The sequence below is a fragment of the Arvicola amphibius genome, chromosome 1 (genome assembly GCF_903992535.2).
Source record: "Arvicola amphibius chromosome 1, mArvAmp1.2, whole genome shotgun sequence".
Lineage (NCBI taxonomy): Eukaryota > Metazoa > Chordata > Mammalia > Rodentia > Cricetidae > Arvicola > Arvicola amphibius.
In genome coordinates, this window is record NC_052047.1 from 168,402,804 (window position 1) to 168,428,182 (window position 25,379).

At 46.1% G+C, this 25,379-nt stretch overlaps 1 protein-coding gene across 1 annotated transcript; it reads left to right on the forward strand.

Moving 5' to 3' along the window:
- Nucleotides 1-763: 763 nt before the first annotated feature.
- Nucleotides 764-11,883, forward strand: Kcnv2 (potassium voltage-gated channel modifier subfamily V member 2). Its single transcript, XM_038326805.1, has 2 exons — nucleotides 764-2,170; nucleotides 11,602-11,883. The coding sequence occupies exons 1-2, from the start codon at nucleotides 764-766 to the stop codon at nucleotides 11,881-11,883; spliced, it is 1,689 nt and encodes a 562-aa protein (XP_038182733.1).
- Nucleotides 11,884-25,379: the final 13,496 nt, after the last annotated feature.

Here is a 25,379-nt window from a genome sequence, read left to right on the forward strand (position 1 = left end):
CATTTTCTTGTTTTTCAATTTTGTCATATTCTGATTTGTTTTCTATTGTATTATCATTCCTTAGATGCCTGTTTGCTTTCTACGGAGAGACAGAAAGGGTGTGCATGTGGATGGGAGTGGGGTGGGGAAGAACTAGAAGAAGTAGGGGGAGGGGAGGGGAAACCACCAGACTACATTGTGTGAAAAAAAAAATCTATTTTCAATAAAAGGAAAAGATTTCTAGAGGATCTAAACAAAGGGTCATAAACTGGCTAGTCACAAAGTCAGCTTTCTGCTGTCATTTCTGCTCACAGTAGGTCTTCTGAGGGCAGAGGCTTCAATCTCAAGCTTTAAGGATGAAGACAGGGGCATCCATATTCTCTAGCTAATTCAGTTGGGTTTTACCTCACTTAGCACACATACCCTAAGCACTTCCCCAGGGCAAGGCTGACCGACATTTTTATTAGCAATAATCTCTGCCTTCTTCTGATTATCTGGAGATTTAAGACCACATAATCACCCTCCACGTCAGAGGAGGGGGGGGGAGACCTGGCTAAGAGGCCCCAAATCCCTCCTAACACTAGCTTCTTCCCTATCAGCAAGATTAGAGCACTCAAGTCTCTGCCCGCTAGTGTTCAGATCTGGCAGGCTAGCCTGGGCTTCTTCAGTTTTGAGGGTAATGCCTGGGGCCCAGGTACGCTGATCTCTCTGCCCATCCACCTGCAGTGAGCAGACCAAGGGCCCTAGACAGCAGAGACAGGCAAGCGGTCCAACTCCCACAGCCATGCTCAAACAGAACAACGAGAGGAGATTGTCCTTGAGGTACAATCCTTGGAGTATTCCAGAGACTGAGGAGGGAGCCAACACCAGTAGCAACCAACACCGCAGAAGCATCTGCTCCATAGGAGCCCGTACTGGCTCTCAGGCCAGCATCGCAACACCGTGGAGTGTGGGCGACTACAATTACTACATTGAGGAAGATGAGGACGGAGGGGAGGAGGGAGAGGATTGGAAGGATGACCTTGTCGAAGAGAACCAGCCTCCGGAGTGCCCCACAGCCCTGCTGGATGACCATACTGACACTCCAGTCCAGTTGTCCACGCTGAAAGTGAACGTGGGCGGCCACAGCTACCAGCTGGAATGCTGCGAGCTAGCCAACTACCCCAAAACGCGCCTGGGCCGCCTGGCCACCTCCACCAGCCGCAGCCGGCAGCTGGGCCTGTGCGATGATTACGAGGCACAGACAGACGAGTACTTCTTTGACCGCGACCCTGCAGTCTTCCAGCTCATCTACAACTTCTACTTATCAGGGGTGCTGCTGGTGCGAGATGAGCTGTGTCCCCGCAACTTCCTGGAGGAGCTGGGCTACTGGGGCGTGAGGCTCAAGTACACACCACGCTGCTGTCGCATCTGCTTCGAGGAGCGGAGGGACGAACTGAGCGAGCAGCTTAAGATCCAGCGGGAGCTGCGTGCACAGGCGCAGGCAGAGGAGGCGGAGGAGCTTTTCAGGGACATGCGCTTCTATGGGCCGCAGCGTCAGCGCCTCTGGAACCTCATGGAGAAGCCCTTTTCCTCAGTGGCCGCCAAGGCCATGGGGGTGGCCTCCAACCTCTTCGTGCTCATCTCCGTGGTGGCCCTGGCACTCAACACAGTGGAGGAGATGCAGCACGAGGCTGAGCAGGGCACAGGTGGTGGGGACCCGAGGCCCATTCTGGAGCACGTGGAGATGCTGTGTGTGGCCTTCTTCACTCTGGAGTTTCTATTGCGCCTCGCCTCGACCCCCAACCTGCGACGCTTCGCACGCAGCGCCCTCAACCTGGTGGACCTAGTGGCCATTATGCCCTTCTACCTGCAGCTGCTGCTCGAGTGCTTCACAAGCGAGGACCAGAGGGACGGCAAGGGTTCCCCGCGGGAACATGACCTGGAGACTGTGGGGCGCGTGGGGAAGGTGGGCCAGGTGCTGCGCCTCATGCGGCTCATGCGCATCTTCCGCATCCTCAAGCTGGCACGCCACTCCACCGGGCTGCGTGCCTTTGGCTTCACGCTGCGCCAGTGCTACCAGCAGGTGGGCTGCCTGATGCTCTTCATCACAATGGGCATCTTCTCCTTCTCGGCAGCTGTCTACTCTGTAGAGCATGATGTGCCTGGCACCAACTTCACCAGCATCCTCCAGGCCTGGTGGTGGGCTGCGGTGAGTAGCATGGTGCTTGGGCTTCTTTATCCTTCCCACCTCCTCCCAGAACGACACACTCTGCCCCCTCCCTTTCTTTAGTCATCAGCCTTGGCAGGCATGTCTCTTGATCTTTCTTGGTTTCGCTGAAGGATAGTGCACCTCTGTACCGCATGGTTGCCTCCAACAAATAGATGTTATAAAGTTGGAACGACGTCAAGATTGTTGCTTAATAACTGAATTTTACACGTTCCTGCGAATTTTCAAATCCAGATTTGATCTTAAAATCTTTGACAGGAGCTGGCTAGGTGTTGCATGACTCCTGTAATCCCTGCACTTGGAAGGTACAGCGAGGAAGATCAGGAATTCAAGGCTAGCTTGGCCAGATACCCCACATGTGAGTTAAAGGCCAGCTCGGGTTACTTGAGAGCCCCCATCTCAAAAAAAATAAAAACAAAAGAGAATGAACAACAACAACAACAAATACAAAACCTTGGAAAAAATCTTTGGTAGACAAAACTTAAGAAAACTTAAAAATGATTCATGTTTCATGGCTGCAGTATGCTTCATCACTGACCAGCCACCACTTGTGGGATACTTAGTGTCCTAAATGATTTATAAAGCTGATTTTACTTAAACATCACAAAGAAATAGTTGTTGTCACCATTTCTTTTTAAGAGGAAAAGTAAGAAGTAGCTTCAGTTTTTGAAGGACACTATAGATAGTTACGGGGTGGGGGAAGTGGGGTACGAGTTGGCTGAGCAAAGTCGCTCCTGAGAAATTACTGCCTCTTGTTCTAGCTACGTCTGAGTGTGGACAGATGCATCTAAAATTGGAAGGCCTTCTAACTACAGCATGGGTCTTTTAGGATAGAGTGTGATTCTCCCCTTTTGTAACCAGTGGCACTGGGGGCCAGAGGGCGTGGGTGTAGGCACAACAGCTGGAGGTGGCAGATGCAGGGATAAAATAGAAGTCTGTGCTACTCTAACTTCCATGCCTCTTCCTTGTTCTGCCACTGTGCCTTGCAAGCTTTTGGTCATTGTCACACCTTGCCTCGTGACAGTTAATATACTTCTTATTCTTATCATTATCTTGGCTACTTGACTCTTGATAGTAATTCATGCCATTTATTTAGAAGGTCTCTTTCTGGTATACTAAATAAACCGCTGAAAGATGCTAACCAACTCACCTCCGACTAGGGAGTCAGCATGCTGGAATGGGAAAGAACTGAATAGCTTCATTATTTCTCTTCTTTAAAGTAGATGGCAATGCTTTTAGAGACATTAAGCAAGTATTAAAAGAGCGGATATTTACAACATTAACATTGACGATGTACAAAATTCTGAGATAAAACCAACCCCAGGGCACTGTAGCAAGAAGGGAAACTCAGAAGGGGCTAGCCTCCACTACTCCAACAATTAGCTGTGATCCTGGGTAAATGATTGAGATTTCATCCCATCGCTTGCTTCCCTCAGTCCCACATCTCTAGGAGAGGAAGTTGGACTTGAAGTTCCCCGCAGCTTCCTTCCCTTCCAAGCTACAAGTAAGCTGACGTTCCTCGGGAACAGGTGCTGTTAGGCTCCGCTGAACAAGCTTGTCAAAGGCTGCTGCTCTGATCCTATTCCGACGAAAGGTCATCTCCATAGTAGATAAACCATGTGTACAGATGGAGTTCTTGCCGGATGATTTGTCCCCAGCAAGTGACATTTACTTTGGAGGTGGCTAACGTGGGAGTACAAACAGCAAACCCACATGTTGACAATATAATACAATGGTTTTTTAAAAATTTATTTCATTTACTTTGGTTTGTCTGTATGAGGGTGTTGGATTCCTTGGAACTAGAGTTACAGATAGTTGTGAGCTGCCACTCTGTGCCACATGTGGGTGCTTGGAATTGAATCCGGGTCTTTTAGAAGAGCAGTCAGTGTTCTTAACTACTGAACCATCTCTTCAATCCCCTAATACAAATGTTTAAAGGCAAATCTTCATTCACCCAAAAATCTTAAAAGGCAATGATCTACAGGCAACAGACCTATGGGGCTTTCAACTCATTTTAACCCACAATATTTGTGTTACACTAACTAATATAAATACTTTTATTAGACGTATTAATACTGAATTTTTACCTTTAAAACATTTCTGATATTAATGTTTATTGATAACTTAATTTCCTGTGCTGATCAATGCAAAATTTTGTCTTTTGTTAATGAATTCATTTTATTCAGAATCAGTGCTTTTTTCCTTTTTTTTCCTTTTTTTTGGTTTTTCGAGACAGGGTTTCTCTGCAGCTTTTTTAGAGCCTGTCCTGGAACTAGCTCTTGTAGACCAGGCTGGCCTCGAACTCAGAGATCCGCCTGCCTCTGCCTCCCGAGTGCTGGGATTAAAGGTATGCGCCACCACCGCCCGGCTCAGTGCTTTTTAAAAGTAAGTTTTACAACGAAAGTTAAACCACCATTCACGTTTTTAATCTGTGAAAAATTTACTTGTTGCTTTGACCAATGTGAAGGGTTTAGAGTGTAAAGCCTTTATCTTTATCAAACATGGTTTTTACAAACCAAATCTCACATATTCTGACCTCCCCATTCACCAAAGTTACCGCATACCAATGGCCTTTATCCAGTTTGTTTTAAGATGTACACAGGACAAATCATTATGAAGTACACCAGTGACTGCTAGCTTGTATTTTCTCCCTGGGCAAACCTAAGAACCCAGTGGGAACAATTTCCTCGATTATTCTAGGACTGTGACATTCCTCAGAACTGATGCTAGAAACCCAGCCCTTTTTGGTACTTTGATTATCTTGCATGTTATGTACTTGGGCATTTTATTATCAGAGCAAGGAGGAAAGGACACCATGAAATGATAGATACAAAGTGTTTTGGTTCTTATATGTAGTTGTAAAGAGGGAGGATGTAAAATAACCAGCAAAAGTCTACCTTCTTCCCTGAGGAATTTGCAGTGTGTTAGGTCACACTCTACACACTAAGAAAGTGGGTATACTTCCTCCTAAAAACTTGAATAAAACCCCCCAATACATATACATTTCTTTGTTTATAAATGATGTATAAATTACAAGCTACCTATTGCCATAGCAATGGCATGCCATAACCCATGCCAACACTCGGTGACTTAAAGTATCAAACATTCATTTGTTGCATGAATATAAAAGTGAGCAACTTAATCTGGGTGTGGTAGTACGTGCTTTTAATCCTAGCACTTAGGAAGCAAAGCCAGGCAGATCTCTGTGAGACTGAAGCCATCCTGGTCTACATAGCAAGTTCAAGTCTGCCAGGACTGCAGAGTGAGGGCTTGTCCAAACAAACAAACAACAAAGAAATGCCTGTGAGCACCTAGTCTGCTCTGTTGAAACTAAATGTTCTTTTCGTCTGGTGACACTCGTCCTCATATCTGTTGGACTAGCTGGATAAAAGACGGTATGAAGATATGATGAGGAAACTGGCTATGTGTCCCTCAGGTTCTGCAGACTTGTCTCTATGGCTGTCTCTGTGGCAAAGGTCAGGAGAGAGAGAGAGAGGGAGAGAGAGAGAGAGAGAGAGAGAGAGAGAGAGAGAGAGAGAGTCTAAACCTAACTATGCAAGCATTGTATCATACCATTTGCTCAGCTCAACCCAAAGTAAGTCACAAGACCATACTCAAGCAAGTTGGGTCAGGGAAGGTCAGCCCAGGAAAAGAAAACTTTGTGAGACTTATAAAAAAAAATACCTTGATGGCAGGGAGGTACGGTAAGTTATGCCTAATAATACAATCATTCTACTTTAATAATATATTACTGCTTGAATATATTATACCCATACACTCACACACTGAAATGTCAAGATGAAGTAAAAAGAAACATGATAGATTTTTTTCCTTTGCCTTCCCACCCCCCCTTTGGCATGGGGTCTCACAGTGTAACTCTGACTGACTTGGAACTAACTCACTTGGACCCCAGTGACCTTGAACTCACAGAGATCACTGCCTCTGCCTCCCAGATGCTAGGATGAAAAGTGTGTGCTCTCACACCTGACTATCAACGATAGATTCTTGTGCTACTCCAGAGCCAGAGCCGTATCCTTTGTACCTCACCTTAGACATAGTCTCCAACTCATTCTCCCTCCCATGTATTGTTTGTTCCTTACCAGAATTTAGAGAACAACTCCTAAGGTGCTCGTTTCTAATATCCTCTCTCTCTCTCTCTCTCTCTCTCTCTCTCTCTCTCTCTCTCTCTCTCTCTCTCTCTCAAATGCCAAGGATCTTTCAACCCTCTATAGTTCAAGTCAGGGTTTTAAAAGGAATAAGTCACTTTTGTGGTGTGAAGAAGTCTCGCTATATCTGCAAGAACAAATCCCTTGTGCATCCTTACATCTGCAGCTGCTCAGGTAGGCAAGCTAGACCCTTCTCAACTGCCAGCTGTTGGTTATTTGTGAGCACTGTTGTAATAGGAAACACATGCAACACACTAGCCTGTAGGAAGTCTGCGATGAGTAGAAGCTAACGCGTCTTTCTAGCCGGTAGTCTTTATCACATGGAAGCAATACCCTTTGGCTCCAGATTCATTTTCGGAGCAATTAAAACAGGAGTGATCCCTTCTCTACCAGGGGAAAGAAACATTGTGAGACATACAGAGGGGCAAGCTTCTGAGTGTGTAGATCAGCAGGCCATGACTGGAGCAGCGCCAGCTGTGGGGGGTTTTCAGGATTACCCAAGTGGTAAATACATCCTATGGGCCAACAGCAGTAACTCTGTAATGAGGCTGTCACCATCAGCCTCCGGAGTGGGTTTGTTTTCAAGTAAGAAAGGCCAACTGGACTGTCAACGGACCATTTCCTTTGGACTCTTCCAGAAAAACTAAAGTTGTAGGAGTCAAAAAGGAAACTTCAACATAAACTCATCACTTTTGAGACTCTCCCGAAGGAAACTGGCCTTTGGGGGGCACCAGGCAGCTGTGCCCCCAGAGCTGGTTCCCTCTGAGCTTTCCTAAATGATAGTATCGTTTCCTTGAAAATAGTTGGGCTTCCTAAGATCACTGAAATTTGTTTTAATGGATCGCTGGGAAAGGACGCATTTGTGAAATGAGAGAGGTTACAGTCGGGAAAATGGAAATCAAGGTGAGGGTCTGCTCTGAGGGAGCAGATGCATAAGCGACTAGGAGGGCAAAAGGAAAAAATAGCACAGGAAGAACAGATGGGACAGGGTAGTGTTGCCAGACTTGGACCTACAGAGGTGGCTCATGTGCAGCCAGTGCACAGATTTATAAGGTGGTGCCACAAGGCTGATGCTGGGAGCACTGGGAGCATCAACCGTCGGAGCCGTATGATTGACGGTGGGGATCAGGTCAATGACAGAGACCCTCCTCTCTCCTCCCTACCTCCCAGTCTCCCAATCATGTCTCTGCTCTGAAAAGCAGCCAGTAAGGGAAACGGAAAAATGTAGGTTGGAGAATCCCAGTTGCAGAATTAAAGAAAAGGATACTGGGCTTGGGACCGAACTGGACTGCCCGTAATTGGCACGGAAAGTGCTGAGGTTCTAGCTTGTCCGGAAACAATTACAATGAGGCATCAACTCAAAGACACCGGGTTTTTAAATTTGATTTTATATTTTATCTTAGGGGCTCCTGTTTTGGGAGTGGGCCCCTTTTATGTCTTTAAGTATGTTCCTCCTCTTGTTGAAGATGACTTCAGTGGGACATGACTGAGTATCAAAGGGATGGAGAGGTGTTAAACAAGCTGAAGATGCTAGGCCATGCTCATGGTCTGCCTTTGTGTACACAGATTGCTAACACCCCCCACCCTCACCCCCAACTTGTATCTGTGATTTTGCCTTAGCTTGGGCCAATCTCCTCCTTTCTGTACCACTTACACTCACGTTAAAACTGTGACATACCATAACACCCAAATGAGAGTTCTTGTTCACAGTGTTAATTTCATTCTTACTTCAAAATACTTTGAAGAATTGCCCTCAGAATGATTGCATTCAGTATTTGAGGTGGGCAATTGACACCGAGATTAATTATCAGGATAGGTACAGCGACTTGTACCCATCTGAATTGTTTCTTTAGATCATATTCCTAAAGAGAAATCTTGTTGCAATAGTAGCAAGGATAAAAAGCCTTTGAAGGACAATATATACTGTTGAGTATAGCTTTAAGACAAAAAAAAAAAACTGCCTTTACTGGTTCTACTTCTTTGGGAAAACATGAAGGGGCACTAATTATTTTCTAAATTAGCTGTATTTCCTGGAATTATACTTCCTCGATGCATGAACTACTGGCTGCCAAGACATTTCATCTATACACCATTCTTCATGAGGGAAACAAACCTTGCTTCTTGAAGGAGAAATCCAAGAGCGATATTCCTGATGCTTGTCTGAACAGTGGTTGGCAGGTTAGGATTAGCTGGGGAGCAGTCATGCTCTCAGTCTTGAAACCCAAAACTAGGAGAAATCTGTGAGCTTTCAGTAGCATGGTCAGCTTCCAGTTTAAGACTGGTTAATTAGCCAGTTTTGCCAGGGTTTTAGAGAAAGTGCAGACACTTTGATCACATTTACCAAACTCATCAACTGCTAATGGACAAACTTACTCTGGAAGGTCATTTGCTCAGTCTGGAGCCTTCCGTGTAAATACTGTCTATGGAGATATGATTGATCCTATGTAATCTACAGAAACTTCCCTAATCTAAAAAATCCTAAATCCTACCCACAGAAGCAAGGGACAAGAACAAGGTGGCAAACTGGGCATAATGATGAACACTTTTCCAGAATTTGGAGGACAGAAGCAGGCAAATCTCTATGAATTCTAAGTCAGCCTGCTCCGCATAGTGAGTTCCAGAATAGCCAGAGCTACATAGTGAGACTCTGTCTCAAAAATAAATAAATAAAAAGAACAAAATTAGATACTGAATAAAATTATCCACAAAACAGACAGCAAAACAACTCTACGTTTTAAACATATTCTTGGGGACCTGAACTCTTCTCCAGCAGAAGTCTCTTCTCTGAAACTGGGATCCAAGACACTCAAGATTTCTCAGACCTGATTATGCATATCAGATTTTATTGTTTGAGGCAAAGCAATTTGCTTTTGACTTTTGACTCGAATTTCAGCCAAAAAATAAAAATGATGTAATTATAAACGAAAAAAAAAAGAAATAAAATGAAAAGGCCTTACTAATTTATGGGAAACAAAACTTAAAGAAAGTAAGGTTGGGGTGAAGCTGAGCAAGTATGGGAATTAATCAAAAGCTTAATAGCAACACACTGTCTTAACCACTTCCTTTCCTCTGGGTCTCCTCAGCCCTTTCCCCGACTCTTGGACCCTCGTGCGTCCGCCTAACTGCAGGGCCCTCTCCTCTGGACCTGTGACATGTTCTAAAACTACCCCTTCCTGCCATCACTTGTCTCCATAGCCAAACTCTCTTAAGTGGCCACCATAACAAAAATAATTCATCCTGGGGTGTAAGCGATGGTGTTAGTGGTAAATGGGGAGTGTGGCGAGGCTCACACACCGGAGCGAGGCATGACTGTGGCATGGCCAAGAACAAGACATAAATGCAGACACATGGGCAGATGTGGAGACTAACTGACGTGTGACTTGCCTCTGCTGCTCCTTATGTTTTCACCCAGAGTATAGGGAGAGAACATTCCCTACTAAAGCCACAGGGATGTTGCCCTGAAATCTCCCTCACCCAGCATTGAGCCAAAATCCGGATGGGACTGTTTCTATAGCTTGTGAGTTTATCGGACACAAAAGAGGTCAAGTTCCTGGTGGGGAGTAGGCTCCATAAGTGTTTTTGTTTGCTTCCATTCAGTTGGGGCTCGCTTTAAGACAGTCCCTCAGGTCACCTCTGGCATGCTCATCCACAGCCAGTGGGTAGGACACCTTCCATTCCTATTACAATCATGCAAAGTAGGTGCTATTATCATCTCCGTATGCCAAAAGTAGAAACTGAGGACAGAGAGAATTTAGCTGCTTTGCCCAAAACTCACACAACTGTGAAGTGGGTTCAGACCCAGGAAGTCAAGTGTGCTCTTTTTTTTTTTTTAAAAAAAAAAAAAAACTCTGTCTACATCATCCTGCCTCAGTCATGCGTGCTTGTGTTCTTCTATCGCAGGAAACGGCAGTTCTCTTGACGGAGATGAAGCCGTGAGCCTTGAGGCCAGCCCTTCCTTGGAGACACACCTGTCCCTTTCCAGTGGGCCGATGGGTCTATGGCTCTTATCAGTGCCACCAGCTGGCTCTCTTCTCCATTTCATTCCAATCTATCAACCACATCTGAAAGTTCAAACTAACCCTTGCGTCATGGGCACAGGAGTGCTTACATTCCTGAGCCAAAGGCCGTCTCCGGGTGGCGAGGGAGTGACTTTGTATAATGACTGCCATCTGTTGGAAGATCAGGACAGCCATCACACAAAGCCGTGGAGCAACAAGCAGCCCTGGAATTGGCAAGAGGACATTCCCACTGCTATAGGCCACAGCCCCGCTCCAGAGGCTCCTGGTGACTTAGTCTGGGGACCAACTGAAGCACCCGAGGCATAAAAATAGTCCCCAGGGGGCTTCCCCCCCCCTTTTCTCTGCCTACACTAAGTGATAACTAGTCTCATGGGAATCTGCATTTGAAAGAGGAAGCTTGTTAACCTAAATAAATCTCTAATTAGTGGGATTTAAAGCAGTGTGACAGGAAGGATGAGAGCGTTGCCAGGAAGGTGACAGATTTCTGTTCTGTGAGGTCTTCTGAAGGTCCTTTCGCGAAGTGATGAGTGTTGCTCTAGATGAGAGCAGTTCAACTGTCTCCATTAAAAATGAAAACAAACAAAAAAAAAACCAATTGAACTGCACAGCAGCTCTGAGCCTTTGAAAGCGGAGGGGAGCACAGTGGAGGCGTTCGTTGCCCTGGGTGCCTGTTGGAGACGTAGTTTTATATGTATGTGTGTGTATGGTTTATATGCAGTTTAACACTTCATCTTTACTAGATGTCTGAGAGATGGTCCCAGCGTCTGCGCGTACGTCCCAAGATCGACCAGCTGGGAAGGGTCGGTCCGAACTTGAACACTGTTCTGATTGCTTCTAAGCTCAAAGTTTTTCTCAGACATTCATGGTGAAGGTGGATCCAGGGAACCCCCCTGTCCCAACACAGCTGTGGAAGAGGTGTGGAAACAAAGACAATAACTGAACACCTCCTATGACAGGAATTCAACCTGTGTTACATAAAGCTTGTTCTTACAGCTCTTTAAGGCGGATCATATTTCCCCCGTGCTGCTTATTAAAACAGCGTGTGCCGAGGTCGGGGTTTAAAGCGGCCTTTCAGCCCCACAGCTTGCATTCTTTCCATGGCACAATCTCGCTGGCAACTCTGAAAGCTGGCTCCCTGGGAACTCTGAACATACACAGGGCACACACAGTGGGGACAAGGCTCTTTACTGCAGGGCTAACCATTCCATCCTGCCTTCCCTTTTCACAGGTAAGCATTTCCACGGTGGGCTATGGAGACATGTACCCAGAGACCCACCTGGGCAGACTTTTTGCCTTCCTCTGCATCGCGTTCGGGATTATTCTCAATGGGATGCCCATTTCCATCCTCTACAACAAGTTCTCCGACTACTACAGCAAGCTCAAGGCGTATGAGTACACGGCCATCCGCCGGGAGCGGGGAAAGGTGAACTTTATGCAGAGAGCCACGAAGAAGATGGTGGAATGTTTATCGGGAAGCAACACACAGCCCACCACAAGGCAAGAGAACTAAGGCTTCATTAGGATGCAAGGCTGCTAGAATCTGAGAACTTCCAAATGTCGTTGCTTCTTTTAAAATTATGGTCCCCTCTGGCAGCAAAGGGACACGTGAAGCCTGCACACACAAAGAGCGTTCAGTTCAAAGTTCCGTCTCTAGGAATGCTCATTTGGACCCAAACTCAAAATGCCTCACTTTGCTTTTAACTGGATTGTGTTTATGTATGACGTCGGTGCTGGAAATGGCTCCAACGTCTTAGATGTCTCTTTTAGCTTCTCATGGCATCTAGCTCAATATGTATTTTTAGACTTGAACTGACTGGAGATGAATTTTCCTAGTTCAAAGAGGGAGGAAGGGCTCTTAATTTTCCAGAGAATGGAGTGTTACAGAGGGAGCTGTTTGAGCTTCGGAGTTAAAACAACCTCTAAGTCAGAATCCCAGCTCTACCAGCTCGGGGATTTGTGGGAACTCACTTTGACCCTCTGAGCCTCAGTCTCTCCAACTGTGAGATGGTACAGAGTTATGCCTACCTCTTAATTTTAGTATTGGGGTTGGAGAGAACATTTGTAAGTGCTCAGCATTTGACAGTTGTCCCAAGTGGCTGAGCTGGGACTGCCTCGTTATGTTCTCTACCGGTGGTGCACAACCAAAGGCAGTTTTTGCTCCCCAGGTCACATTCAGAGATGTTCTTGACTGTCACTATAGTGAAAGACCAGGCAGGCTCCCAACATCTAGTAGATTCAAGGTATGGAATGCTGCAGAAGTCCCTACAGTGCACAAGGTAGCCCCTGTGCTACAAACCACCAGATGTCAGTGATGCCAATGGTGAGGAGCCTCTGTCTACAATTACTATGGGAACCCAAACTTGGTCCATGAAATGTGCCTGTATTTGTGAATTTCTTTCCCCTTTGAATGGAGCCCTGTTATGGGGTTGTTTTACTCTTTACTCTTTTGAGGGGGCTTGCCACTCAGCTCTACAATAAATAAATGGAGACTTTTCTTAGTTATGAATGCCCACTTTATCTTGGCTTGTTTCTAGCCAACATTTCTTATCTTAAATTATCCCATCTATCTTTTGCCTCTGGGCTCTTATCTTTCTCTATTTCTCTATACTTTTTTTCTTTTTAAGAAACAGGGTTTTGCTATAGCTTTGGAGCTTCTACTGTAACTAGCTCTTTTAGACCAGGCTGGCCTCAAACTCACAGAGATCCACTTGCTTCTGCCTCCCTAATGCTGGGATTAAAGGCGTGCGCCACCACTGCCCAGCCTGCATAGTTTTCTTTATTTCTTTTTCCATGACTTGCTGTGTCCTGATGTTTTCCTCTTTGTAGAAGGAAGCGGCGGGGCTGCGTCCCGCCACCCGGCCGCCGGCTAGCTTTACACCCGAAATAATTACACGGAAACTGTATTCTTTTAAAACACTGCCTGGCCCATAGTTTCAGCCTCTTATTGGTTAATTCTCACATCTTCCTTTAACCCATATTTAGTAATGTGTGTAGCACCACGAGGTGTGGCTTACCAGGAGAGATCTTAACCTGCGTCCATCTCGGAGAGGAGAAGCATGGAGACTCATATGGCGACTGCCTGAAGCGTCTCCCCACTGCTGCTACCCTCTTTCCCAGAATTCTGTTCTGTCTACTCCGCCTACCTAATTTTCTGTTCTCTTAAAGGGCCAAGACAGTTTTCTTTATTAATTAACCAATGAAAGTAACATAGACAGATAACTCTCCTCCATCACCTCTTCTTGTTCTATCTTGTTCCTTCCCCCTTTCCTACCCGATTTCTCCTTCTATTTATTCTCTCTGCCTTCCTTGCCTATCCTTTGACTATTGAAAGCTTTATTAGACCATCAGGTGATTTAGACAAAGAATCACAGCTTCACAGAGTTAAACAAATGCAACATAAAAGAATGCAACACATCTTTACATCACTGAAACAAATGTTCCACAGCACAAACAAATGTAACATCTTAAAATTAAAAGCCTCCACTGTCCTCACCTATAACTCAGACTTCTACTCTTTCTGTTTTTCAGAAAAGGGGCAGGGGAACAAACCTGGCTCTTCAACAAATGCTGTCTACTGAGCACTACAGGAAGGGCCTCTCTAGACTGAGGGTTGACAGCCAGTGTCCTTGGGTGTCTTTCCTTAAGCCTGTTCTTTCTCATTTCTTTTTGGGTCCACAGGGCTACTGTAACTTGAAGTCTTGAAGGCTCATTTGAACAGAGCACACAGAGATTTGCCCCTGTCCTCTCAGGGTATGACCGAACTATCTATATCATAAAAGGAGTAATTGTGCTATTAATAGTGGCAAATGTTAGGCAGTGTAACATACAGTATGTAACTTCATTGAACCCTCCACACATCCCTAAACTAGATGCTGTGGTTTTCTATTTAAGGAGAAATGGAGGCTTAGAGAGGGTAAATGACCCAGGTACATTCACCTACTCACTAAAATAGTGGGACTGGACTTTATGCCTAGGTTCATTTGATGCACAAAGCTCTGTATGTGGCTTTATCAGACATTATGGTGTCATGTCTGAAGGGTGGGCAGAAGTGCACTGCTCTAAGATTTCTACATCTAGGAGGTCAAGACATCTGTTCTGGATAGTTTTTCCTGTCAACTTGACACACCCTAGAGTCACTTGTGAGATTTCTGGAATCAGAGTGGTCTGTAACCACAGCTGTGTCTATGACAGGTTATCTCGACTGACGATTGCAGGGAATCTTGGCTCAGTAAGTGCATGCTGGAGCTCTCGGGTGACTATTGTTGAGGGTCTAAACCACTGTGGGCAACCTCCCTGGCAGGTAGGTCTAGGTCACAGAAGAAAACAAGAAGGACATGAGCCAGGGAACAAGCCAGAGAGAGAGCCAGCAAGCATCATTTCCCCTCATGCTTTCTGATCCAAGCTCCTGCCCTGATTTCTCTCAATGATGAATTGCAACATGGGAACGGAAGCTGAAATCTACCCTTTCCTCCCCACGTTGCTTTTGGTCCTGGTGTTTCACTGCCACGGCAAATTAGAAGACTACTTTGCGATGCTGGAACAGAATACTGTGGTCCGAGCAATAGATAAAAAATGTGTTTATGTCCCTCCACTCTGCAGGATAGGAGTCCAAGATCAAGACACAGGCAGGATGGGTTGTGGGTCAAGATGGTGCCTCCTTGGTGCCTCTTAGGACTATAGCCTAACAAGGCAAAAGGCGAGCTCACTGAACACTGCTGACAAGTATTTTGTACGGGTCTTGATCCCATCACTCGTGAAGGAACAGCCTCATGGCTTCCTCAGCCCTAAACACCTCAGCTGTGATTATTACCACACTGACAACATGCCTGGCTTACAGAGGGAGCTGTTCAAACCAAAGCATGGGGTAAACTTGAATTTTAGCCAAGCGTCAATTTTTAATAACAATATATGCCAAATGTTGCATGGTGTATACTCCTAACACTCAGATTTAACTGCAAGCCTGACCTTTTCCTTTGTGAAATCTGGCAGTCAGTCCTATACAGGCACCCCCAAGCCCTAAGACCACAGCCAAAGAGCACACCCTTCCACCAGGGAATCGGTGGGCTTTGAATCAATCTCCTCGCCAGAAGTAATCCCACAAACTGAGCCAGCTCATATATCCACCTAACACAAAGGACAAGGCAGCTGCCCTTCCACTGACCCCTCGTCCTCCTGCCCCACAACTCTAGGGACACGTTTGCTGGTAAAGTGAAACTCCAGGACTATGAAGGGTCTTAGGAACCAGGGAAGACCTAATGTTCATAACACCTCCCTCTGCTCTGGACACAAGAGACTGTCCCAAAATTGCAAGGCAGAAGAAACCCCCTGAGAGACAGGAGTAGGGGTGCCTGGGGGGGTGGCACTGATGACAAAGCTGGAATTTTCCAGGTCCTTGGGATCTAGTCAACCACAGCAGACCTCCTCCCGGTCTCACTGGCCACATCTGTTCAGACAGCTGTGCACTGCTGTCCTCAGGGAGTAAGAATGACAGGCAGAATGAAATTAACACACACACACACACACACAGAGAGAGAGAGAGAGAGAGAGAGAGAGAGAGAGAGAGAGAGAGAGAACATTTTGTGAGCATCACAGAATATTATTTTATTTAATACTTCAGTTGCTTTCTAGAGGCTTCATTGGTCACTCACAAAAGCTTAGTCATAACGAGCTTGCTCTTGGTGTTAAAGCTGATCCTGCAATATATTACACAAAGCTGAACCATATGAAGTTGACATTTTCATCAAACATGACTGAATATTGGCAATTTCATCCGGCATGACCTAATCGTTATGTGGTTGCAATTTTTCTCAGCTTGTTTCCACATTGTTAACATGGAAATAATAGAGCTGTTTTCCTTGGGATTTTGATGGCAATTAAATGCCATTGTGTATTTCAAACTGTAGCACCGTGGCACATGTTCTATATTAAATAAAGGTAGGTCCTCCTCTTTCTCTTCATCAACATCATTTCTATTGTGTTGCTGTACAAAAAAAAAAAAAAACTGCACAAGCTCAGCCAGTGTCCTCTGTCATCAAAGAGAGGAGCTGTGCTCTGTAGGGCTTTGTGGTTGACCTAACTCAGACAACAGAGAATGAAAAAAGGACAGACACTTGTACAGAAACCTGGGATCCGGTGGGCCAAGCACTCTGACGGAGGCGCAGGAACCCAGAAACTCGGCCTATTTCTCTTATACATCTGAACTAGGGTGGCAGGTTCCCTGTGTCCAGCTGCCCCAGGAGACGACAGCTCTACTGTGTACAGGTGACCAAGGAGGCGGCACGCTTAGCTGGTCTCAGCAGAAGGGGTAGGGGAGAGCAGTCTCAAGCTGCACACATCCAGGAGGAAGCTGCGGCCGAAACTTTCTGTGCACGCTGTCAACATTCGCATGAAGACCAGGGACATGTTTTCACCACTCTGATGGGTCTGAGGCACTGGGATCCTTTGCGGGGCCATGTACACACTCACAGCAAACAACACACAGCCACTTAGGACTCCTCTACTCCCCAGAGAGAGGGCTCTAAAGAAGTGGTTCTTACCCTCCCAAGTATAGCAACCCTTTAACACAGCTCCACATGTTGTCATGACCCCAACCATAACATTATTTTTGTTGCTACTTCATAACTATAATTTTGCTACTGTTGTGACTCATAATGTAAATATCTGATATGCAGGCGATCTGATGTGCAGACCCCCAAGGGGCTCACGACCCACAAGTTGAGAATAGCTCCTCTAGAGGAAGGCAGTTTTTGAATCTTCACCATCCTGGACTGTGCACAGGGTCCTAGGCCAATGTGTTACAAAGAACTTTCTGTAGAGATGAAGACAAAGCCATGCCTCATATGGTAACCACCAGCTAGCTCACAGCTGCTGCCCCATTCTACCTAGACAGAAAAAATAGCATGTTGGCAAGGACTTCTCTTTAAATTGAAGGAGACGTTAGTTCATCACTGACACAAAACAAACAAATAACAACAATGAAGCTATGCAATCCTAAGGATTTTAGATCAAGGAAAATGGGTTGAAATACTATTTACCTCTAAATGCTGGTAACGTGTGCAATCCAGAACAAGACGAAATGTGGTACCTGTAGCCCAGTGTTCCTTTCTCTCCCTGCTCTCCGGTGATATCTCTGATACTATTTACTCCTTGCTGCCTTGCTGTGTGGCCAAAGGGCTCTGTCTCCAGGTCTGAATAGCTGGATTCCAAGTCCTCTGCCAGAATACCTGGCAGAGAAGAGAAAAGCTGAGTTCCCTTAGCCGTGGTTCAGCTTACTAGCCCCCATGTTTGGTGACAGCATTCACAAGTACCCTACAAACCCTATTCCTCCTGCTGTCTTCAGGCAAGGGGTGGAAGTGTTCCCTCACTGTGGCTTGTCCCTGATATCTTACTACTCTTGCTCGGTCCCTTTCATCTTGACCTAACCTTTATAAAGAGAATGTTTGTTAAAACTGCTTCAATTATCTTCTTGAAAATGCCATCGCTTCCAGCCAAAATCCTGATTGATGTACCTAGTGTATTTTAAGAAAAATACAGTTTGCATTCCCCAAATTGCCAACAAAACATTAACATATGGTTGGGTTTTTTGTTTGTTTTTTGTTTGTTTGTTTTTGACAGTCATGCCTCCCCAGGTTATCACCCCAGTAAACAAAACCCAGTCCTAAACTTTAGAAATGGAGAAGCACATCCAGTTCCCAGACGATTGTTAGGACAGGGATGATCGGTACCTCAAAGTTAGCTCTCCTGTCAAGGGCTTCCAGTTCTGCCCTCTGCAGAGCACTTTCTTCAATTATTCAACCTGTTGGGGTTGCTTAGTCAAGCCCATTCCACACATACAAATAGAGTTCCATGAATATTTGATATGCATGTGGCCAGCTGGAACCTTTGCAGCAAGGAACAGAAGCTCTGGTCCCCTCATCTTGGCCTGGCTCCTACCTGCGTTTGCCTTGTTTTGCAGGTGATACCATGGCAGACAAACGCACAGGGACTTGGTCTGCATGCTGCCATTTTCCTCTATCCAGGTCAGACATTGTTAACGAGTTATATTACTCTTTCAGAAAGCTTTCATGAGCTGTCTAGCAACTAATACCAACTGTCTCAGGACGTATTTGCTCTCCGACATGTTCCCAGACTTGAAAAATTAAGAAAATGAACTAGAAATAAGTCTGTTATTGCCTAGTGCCCTCCTCCTTTTTTTCTGCAGGATTTTCTTATTAGAAATCTAAATTATGTGGTTGCCTAAACAAGACTTGCAATAATGACTGAACTGATCAACATGCCAATGGGGATGGAAGAAATTTCACAAAGTCTGACCCCTAGGTGAAGAAGTCCAGGCACTCTGTGGCTGCCAAGGGAGGGAAAAATCTGTATTATCCAGGAATGAGCCTCCTGAGAGCATATCCAATCCCAGTGTTTGGCCCTGAATGCATCTATTTATGAGCAAAACTATATGGTAATGGGTCCAGTGCCCATCATACAACAAGCATTTTTCTAGGTTTCCCCCAGTGAATACCTTTAACAACACATATCGCGTACAGTAAGCATCCAGATTCACGGTCAGCATCAGCCTCATGCATCACTGCCATCGCTATGATGAAGTTCTTAGAACAGCTCAGCGAGGAAGATACAGTTATCTTATCACTTGGCAGAGATGGAAACTAAAGCACAAAGAAGTCACGTGATATACTCAAGGTTCCAGAGGCAAAAATATGAACCAAGGCTGAACCTAAGTGTGACCTAAACCCAAGTCATGTCATTTGCATTCCGCCTCTAGAGCAGCTCAACAAATACCACTAGAATCTGGTAGTTCAACATGAAATATCAAAACTGGTTCCTTGGTTCCTCCTTCTACGGCTGTTTTGGGTCCATTTATTGAGAAAGAAAACCGGGTTCCCCTAGATCATCCATCCCATCTAAATTAAAGTTGGCATGTGAGAAGAGAGCTATGGTTTAGACCAGCTTCATGATTTAGCACTGAGGAGTTTCTCCTCCACTTCCTCCAAGGTCTCTGAGCTCAACTGTCAGTCATTTCATAAGCAGCATGGGACAATGGGCTAGTGCCAAGTTTTCCAGCCCAACTCATCCCTGAGAGATACAGAGGCCAAACCATGGGAGAGAGAGCCTCGACACGGTGGCCCGGTCACCTGACCTCCACACAAACGAGTTTCCTCCAGGCCATTTATTTCATTAAAGCGCAGGTGCTCAAGGGAAACTCAGGAAAGGGGACAATTTCGTTTTTCCGGTGCCTTGGAAATTAAAGTTCTTTCTAAAACATAATTTGCTTTGTTCTTTGAGAAAGCTAAGGAGAGGAAAAAGAGGGTCAGAGGAGAGTGAAGAATAAAATAAGAAGCATAGAGGACAAAAGGGACGGTAGAATTTTTAAAAAGGCATAGAGAAGAGGGAAAATATAGAAGATACCTGGGGACAAAGATAGAATACCAAGTGCAGGGCATGAGCATGCCCGGCCAGAGAGCAGCCCCTGGAAAGGAAGATTTGCAGCCAGTTATGCTTCATGAGTCATAATCCCAGCACATCTGTGGCTAAGGCCGGAGGAGGGCCGCGAGCTCCTGGACAGTAGTTACATAACAAAACCCTGCCCTCACCTCTCCAAAGAGACTTATTCCATTCAGGAATGCCCTCATGGCCCCAGTACATCCAGGAGCAATGCGAGGGAGTGGGAAAGTTTAAAAACGATCCTGGTACACCCAGAATTATTGAAGTTCGGCGCTTGCAGGGAACGAACTGGAAGAAACCAAAGGATTGATCCAAAACTAAGACTTTTGAAACTGACTTGATTGGTTGTTGTCCCTGAATGGTACAACCTAGAGTCAGACTGAGAAACAGTATCTAAAGATGAAGTTGGAGATAAAGGGTATTTCAACTACATCTTAGTAGACATGACAATTCCCAAGTATTACAGAGGATGGGGCTGGGGAGGGTGACAAAGAGCTAGCACATACTCTGCAAGGAGTTAGAAGGAGGATGCGGGGACCAGCAGATGTCTGAGACTGGGAGGGAGATTCTGAATACTTGCCTTTCAGTCTTGCTTCGAACTGTTAGGAAGGAGGGACACAGAATGATCTGGAAGCAGTGATAAGGAGTTAGGAAGATGCCTACTTTGCTCCAGGCTGAATAGGTAGGAACCTCTGGATAGAATGCCATAATTAGCAGAGAGGATTACAAGATACAAGAGAGGAAGGGTCACGGGGTGGTGGGGGGGCGAGGGAAACAGGAAGAGTTAGGGTCATCAGCATTTTACTAGGGAATACACGGGTACTCACTAGATAGGTGGTCCAAAGACTCTACATGGCAAAGCGATTCTTTGTTACAAGGCAAAGAAACACCCCACAAAATGAAGATTTGTGCCTTCTTTCAGAACACTGATACAGACAGGTAATGAGACCATCCAGCATGGAATGGTAAGGTAAGAAATGCAGGTGTGCTCACAGGTGATTGACATTGTGTTCCAGGGGCCCCAACAGAAGACTTGTAGGATGTGCAAAGTATGAGTTGTTGTTGGGGGGCAGAGATAAAGGAATGAAGAGCCTGGGCTCAGTGAGCGATTTACACAGTAGTCCCAGGCTTCTTAAATATCTGATACAAGCATGAGGTGAGATGGTGAGACAGCCCTGAGGGCCTCAAGACAGATGGCAGTGCAAAGCTGTGTGCAGAAGGTAGGAGACACATGTTGCCCTGGATACATCTCAATAGAACCAATCAATGATGGTTACAGGGCACTGAGACACTAGGGGAATGTTTTGTGAAGTACCAAGTTCCTGATGCTCCCTCTCTGCTCCAGAGAAGACTGGAGGAAGAAAGCTTTCCACGGACCTTCCAAATTCCTCTTGAGACCTACCACTTCCATGCTAATGTCCTTAGGTAGGACACTTAATCTTGCTGAGTCTGTTTGCCATCTGCTATGGTGGCCCAATGAGAGTCGTTTCTCAGAATTACACAATGTCTTCCTGGTATCTAGAAGACAGTCCAGCTTGCTAGGTGCTTGCCACTGTGGCAGCCACAGTCTCTGGCTTAAGTCCCATGTAGAAGGTCAAACTCCACCCCTGCTTCTGACCATGGGACCAAGAGCTGGTTATTTAACACCACGGGGTTTCTATTTCCTTGTAAATATGATGGGAAAGCCATACCAGGTAATAGGGCCCTTGAACGGAATCATTGGTAAGAAAATATAACAAGCTATAAGCTTTACTTTCTCCTTGTTGGAAGAGACTCAAAACCTCAAAAAAAAAAAAAAAGAGTTTTCTCTGTCTAGAGATTTCTGCACCAACCATGAGGCCCCCTTCGCTCTGGTTCAGAGATGCTCCTCGGGCCTTTGGGAGTCTGGAGCACCCAGCTTCAGGGTGATATCCTGCTCAGTAGAAGAACAACAGAGATGAAAGTTTGAAGTGACACTGTCCTATGTGTCGCCAAGCATGAGGAAAGGGACTAAGCAACAGAGAAGAAGGAAAGGGAGGCCTGGATCCCACAAAGAAGTTGCTGTTATCCCTTTTTAAAGGGGGGAAAGGGGGAGGCAGTTCCCATGAGGGAGTTTATTTAGTGGATTATGGAAGGGAAATGGTAAGAGGAAGAAAGAGAGAGGGAAGGGGGGAGATGAGGGGAAGAGAGGAGAGAGAGGCAGCAGCTACCTCTGTAGAAGAGGGACTGGGAGAGAGAGTACAGGCTGGAGGAGGTGGAAGATCCACCAGCCTCAGCTGAAGGGGGAAGGGGGGAGTGGAGGTGGGAGGGGCTTGTCTCTTGAGGGGACAGGGTAACCAGTTGACAGGACAGACCATAACAGTTGTAGGCACCGATACAGTACTCAGGGCAGGCTTGGCGATGGGACTGAACCATGTGTGGCACACATATGTGACTGTAAAAGCTAAGGTTACATTGAAATTTTAATTACTATGCCGTGAAACAAAAATGCCTCTGATCTGCAAGGCCCTGGCCCAAGAATGGATAGTCCCTGAAATGCTGGAGGCTGTTGTTTCTGGGAGATAACAGCCACGTGTTTCCTCTCCCGTACACAATGTGTAGCAGATGTGCTTGATGATGTGCAGGCGGGAGGTTCACAGGCAGGAACTGTTAGGATCTACAGTACACTTGCTCCTGATTGGATGTAGGCTGGAGGGATGTCAGGATGTATGTTTGCCCCTGATTGGACCTGATGGGAGACACAATGAATTATGGGTTTTTCCTCTTAAATCGCTGCAAACCATGATTCTGGGTCAGTTCCCAGGAACCTGGGTATGGACCTGGCCAGAGCCTATCCACCTGGCCCTTGTTTAACTAAAGTTTACTTCAAATTTGGATTGGAACTGTGGTCTCGGTCTTTTTTCTAAATCAATGGGATTAACAGAGACCCCAGCATATGGGAGGCCAAGACAGGAGGATATATGTCAAGATCCTGGAGGGGAGGTGGGTAGAGGGAGCCAGAGGTGGGGCGGGGTGGGAGGAAAGTTACTGAAAAATACAAGTCTTCTACCGCAGTCCTATCAGGTTAGTGGCTGATTCTGTAGCCAGGAGGTCAATACCACCGTGTTATACCACCATCATAGACACAGCAAACGTTTTTACCCTTTATCTGATCTTGGTTTGGGTTCATTGTAGCAAGCCACCTGTTTCAAGAAACACTGAAATAACTAAGGAGTCAATGCTGCCCTCTACCTGGGTATCCCTGGAGGCTAGTCATCCCTTCAGTATAGTGTGGTGATGGTTACCTGCAGTGAAGCTACCTTGCCACTGTACATAGCTGGGTTGAGGTCATCTGTCATCTGGCACCATCAATTTCCCAATTCACTTAGCTTCCAAATTTCAAACCCTCTCTGTTTCCTCAACTCTTTGTAATTTAGGGCCAGTCATTCCTGCTTGCCCCTAGTTCCAGCCTGCTCTCTGTGTGTGTTTCCTAGTCTCTGACCATGGAACACTCACCATTACTGAGACCTTCTTTTGTTCTTAAAAACTGCTAGCTGATACAGCTGCCAGCCCAGTGGGCTGGTGTAGCTGCGCGGAGACTCACGGAACACGTGTGACCAAGGCCGCGGGTTAACGGCACAGACACAGAAAATAAGCATAAAGCTTTATTAAAGGAGAGAGGGAGAGGGAGAGGGAGAGAGACAGAGACAGAGACAGAGAGAGAGAAAAACAGAGAAGGGGGAGAGACAGGCGCGTGTGCACACACAAAAGGGGACAGTGAGAAGAGAGGGAAGAGAAAAGATTCAGGATGACTCCGAGAGACCAGAGGTCGCTGGGGGTGGGCGTGGAAAGGGGCGGGAACCAAAAGAATAACACCTTCCACCTCCCTTCCCTCGGTACAGGGGGGCCAAAAGTGCAAAATTAATACAATCTAGAGCCAATACTGGGTGACTTTAAACAGGTCCGTTTGTCACCCTGCACAATGGAAGGAAATTGCTTTCTTAGCAATGGTCACATGAGAAAATGCTTTACAAACAGCAAAGCGTGGTGCGAGTATAAAATTCTGACAAAGAAAATGATGTATGGATTTAAATATAAAGTCCTTAGTGTGCCTCCAGCCTGGCTGGCAATAGAGAGAGAACAAATGATAGAGTGTATCCTACTAACACGCCCTCCTCTAGGAAGGTCAAGTGATGTCAATGTTTGCCTGACCTCTGACCTGGGTCCAGAGTCCAGTTTCCTCCTAGAAAGCTCCATCTACTTTGAAGCTATGCCCAGTTTACAGGCAACCAGAAGCCACTCTACCCTCAGCTCTGCATAGGAGAGGTAGGACTGGGACCACAAAGGCCGTCAGGGTGACCTCTCAGGAGCATTTGACAGTTTCCTTGCTGTAGGATCTGAAGCGACAAGGACAGCCTATGGGCATGGGATAGAGTGATAGGAAACAGAATTCCTGAAAGGCCAAGAGAAGAAGACATGGGTTCCCTTCTCCATTCTTTCCCGAGGGCTTGGGTGTTGATACCAATCTCCAAGTCAGGGATTAATGGAACAAGGCAATGCATGGCTACAAAGAGCTATGTATCTCTTGCCTTTACATAAGAACCACAGTTTGAGGTTCATCATGGGTGTAATGTGTCCCTGCTCAAACACAGTGAGTCCTTACTCCCTGTGTCTGTGACTATGACTCATTGGGAAAAGGGTCTTGGAAGTTGATCCAAATAAAATGAGGTTATTAGTATGTGCCCTAGTCCCACATACCTGTACTCATATAGAAACAAGAATTTTTTTTTCTTCCCCAGGGCATACAGGCATATACAGGAAGGGTGACGTGTGAAAATGGAGGCAGGAGATCAGGTCACAGGTCTATGGACCAAGGACTAGCAATGATTATCAGCAAGTTCCAAGAAGCCAGAGAGAATCAGAGAAACATCCTTCTTCTCTCACTGTCCCCAGAAGCACCTGACCTCCCCAAACATGACCTAGGACTTGCTACTCCAGAAACGAGAGGCAACGTTCTGTTGTTTAAGCCATTCAGCCCAAGGCAAGAACATTAGATACCTTGAGCGCAGAGCCCTGGGGGGTCACACAACTGAACCGAACCTCTGCACCATCGCCTCCTACTGCTCACATCCCATATTAGGTCACCATTTCTTCACCTGTTAAATAAGGAGCCCTCCATAGCTTGTGGGCACTGAGAATCAAAGCAAGTACTAGAGGCAAGCACCCAGCTACAAGGCCCACCCTATAACTCTTGCTCAACAGTGGCAGTGTGGGTGTGGTTAGCAGAGGTGAGAGTTTATCTCACATTCCTTCACCCTCCAAACCGCTCCACCCTCACATGGCCTGCAGAAGGACCTGTGTCCCGCCAGGCTGTGGGAACACCTAGCATAACACAGGGGAAGATGGCATCCAACAGACACTCGGACGGCTGAAAAAAGTCAACGGCTTTAAACTCCTGCTTATCTCATCATTAAGTAGACGAGAAACCTGTGCTAGAGTCGCTGCTCAGGGCCTCACTCCTGAGGCTAAGATTACTTAAATCTCACCTGGAGGACTTGGTATGTACCAACTGCTTCCTCTGGAGCTCACAGGTTCCTG

Coding starts and splice junctions, on each gene's coding strand:
- Kcnv2 (XM_038326805.1), top strand. CDS start 764: ATGCTCAAACAGAACAACGAGAGGAGATTGTCCTTGAGGTACAATCCT. Junction 2,171..11,601: donor AGGCCTGGTGGTGGGCTGCG/GTGAGTAGCATG, acceptor CCCTTTTCACAG/GTAAGCATTTCCACGGTGGG.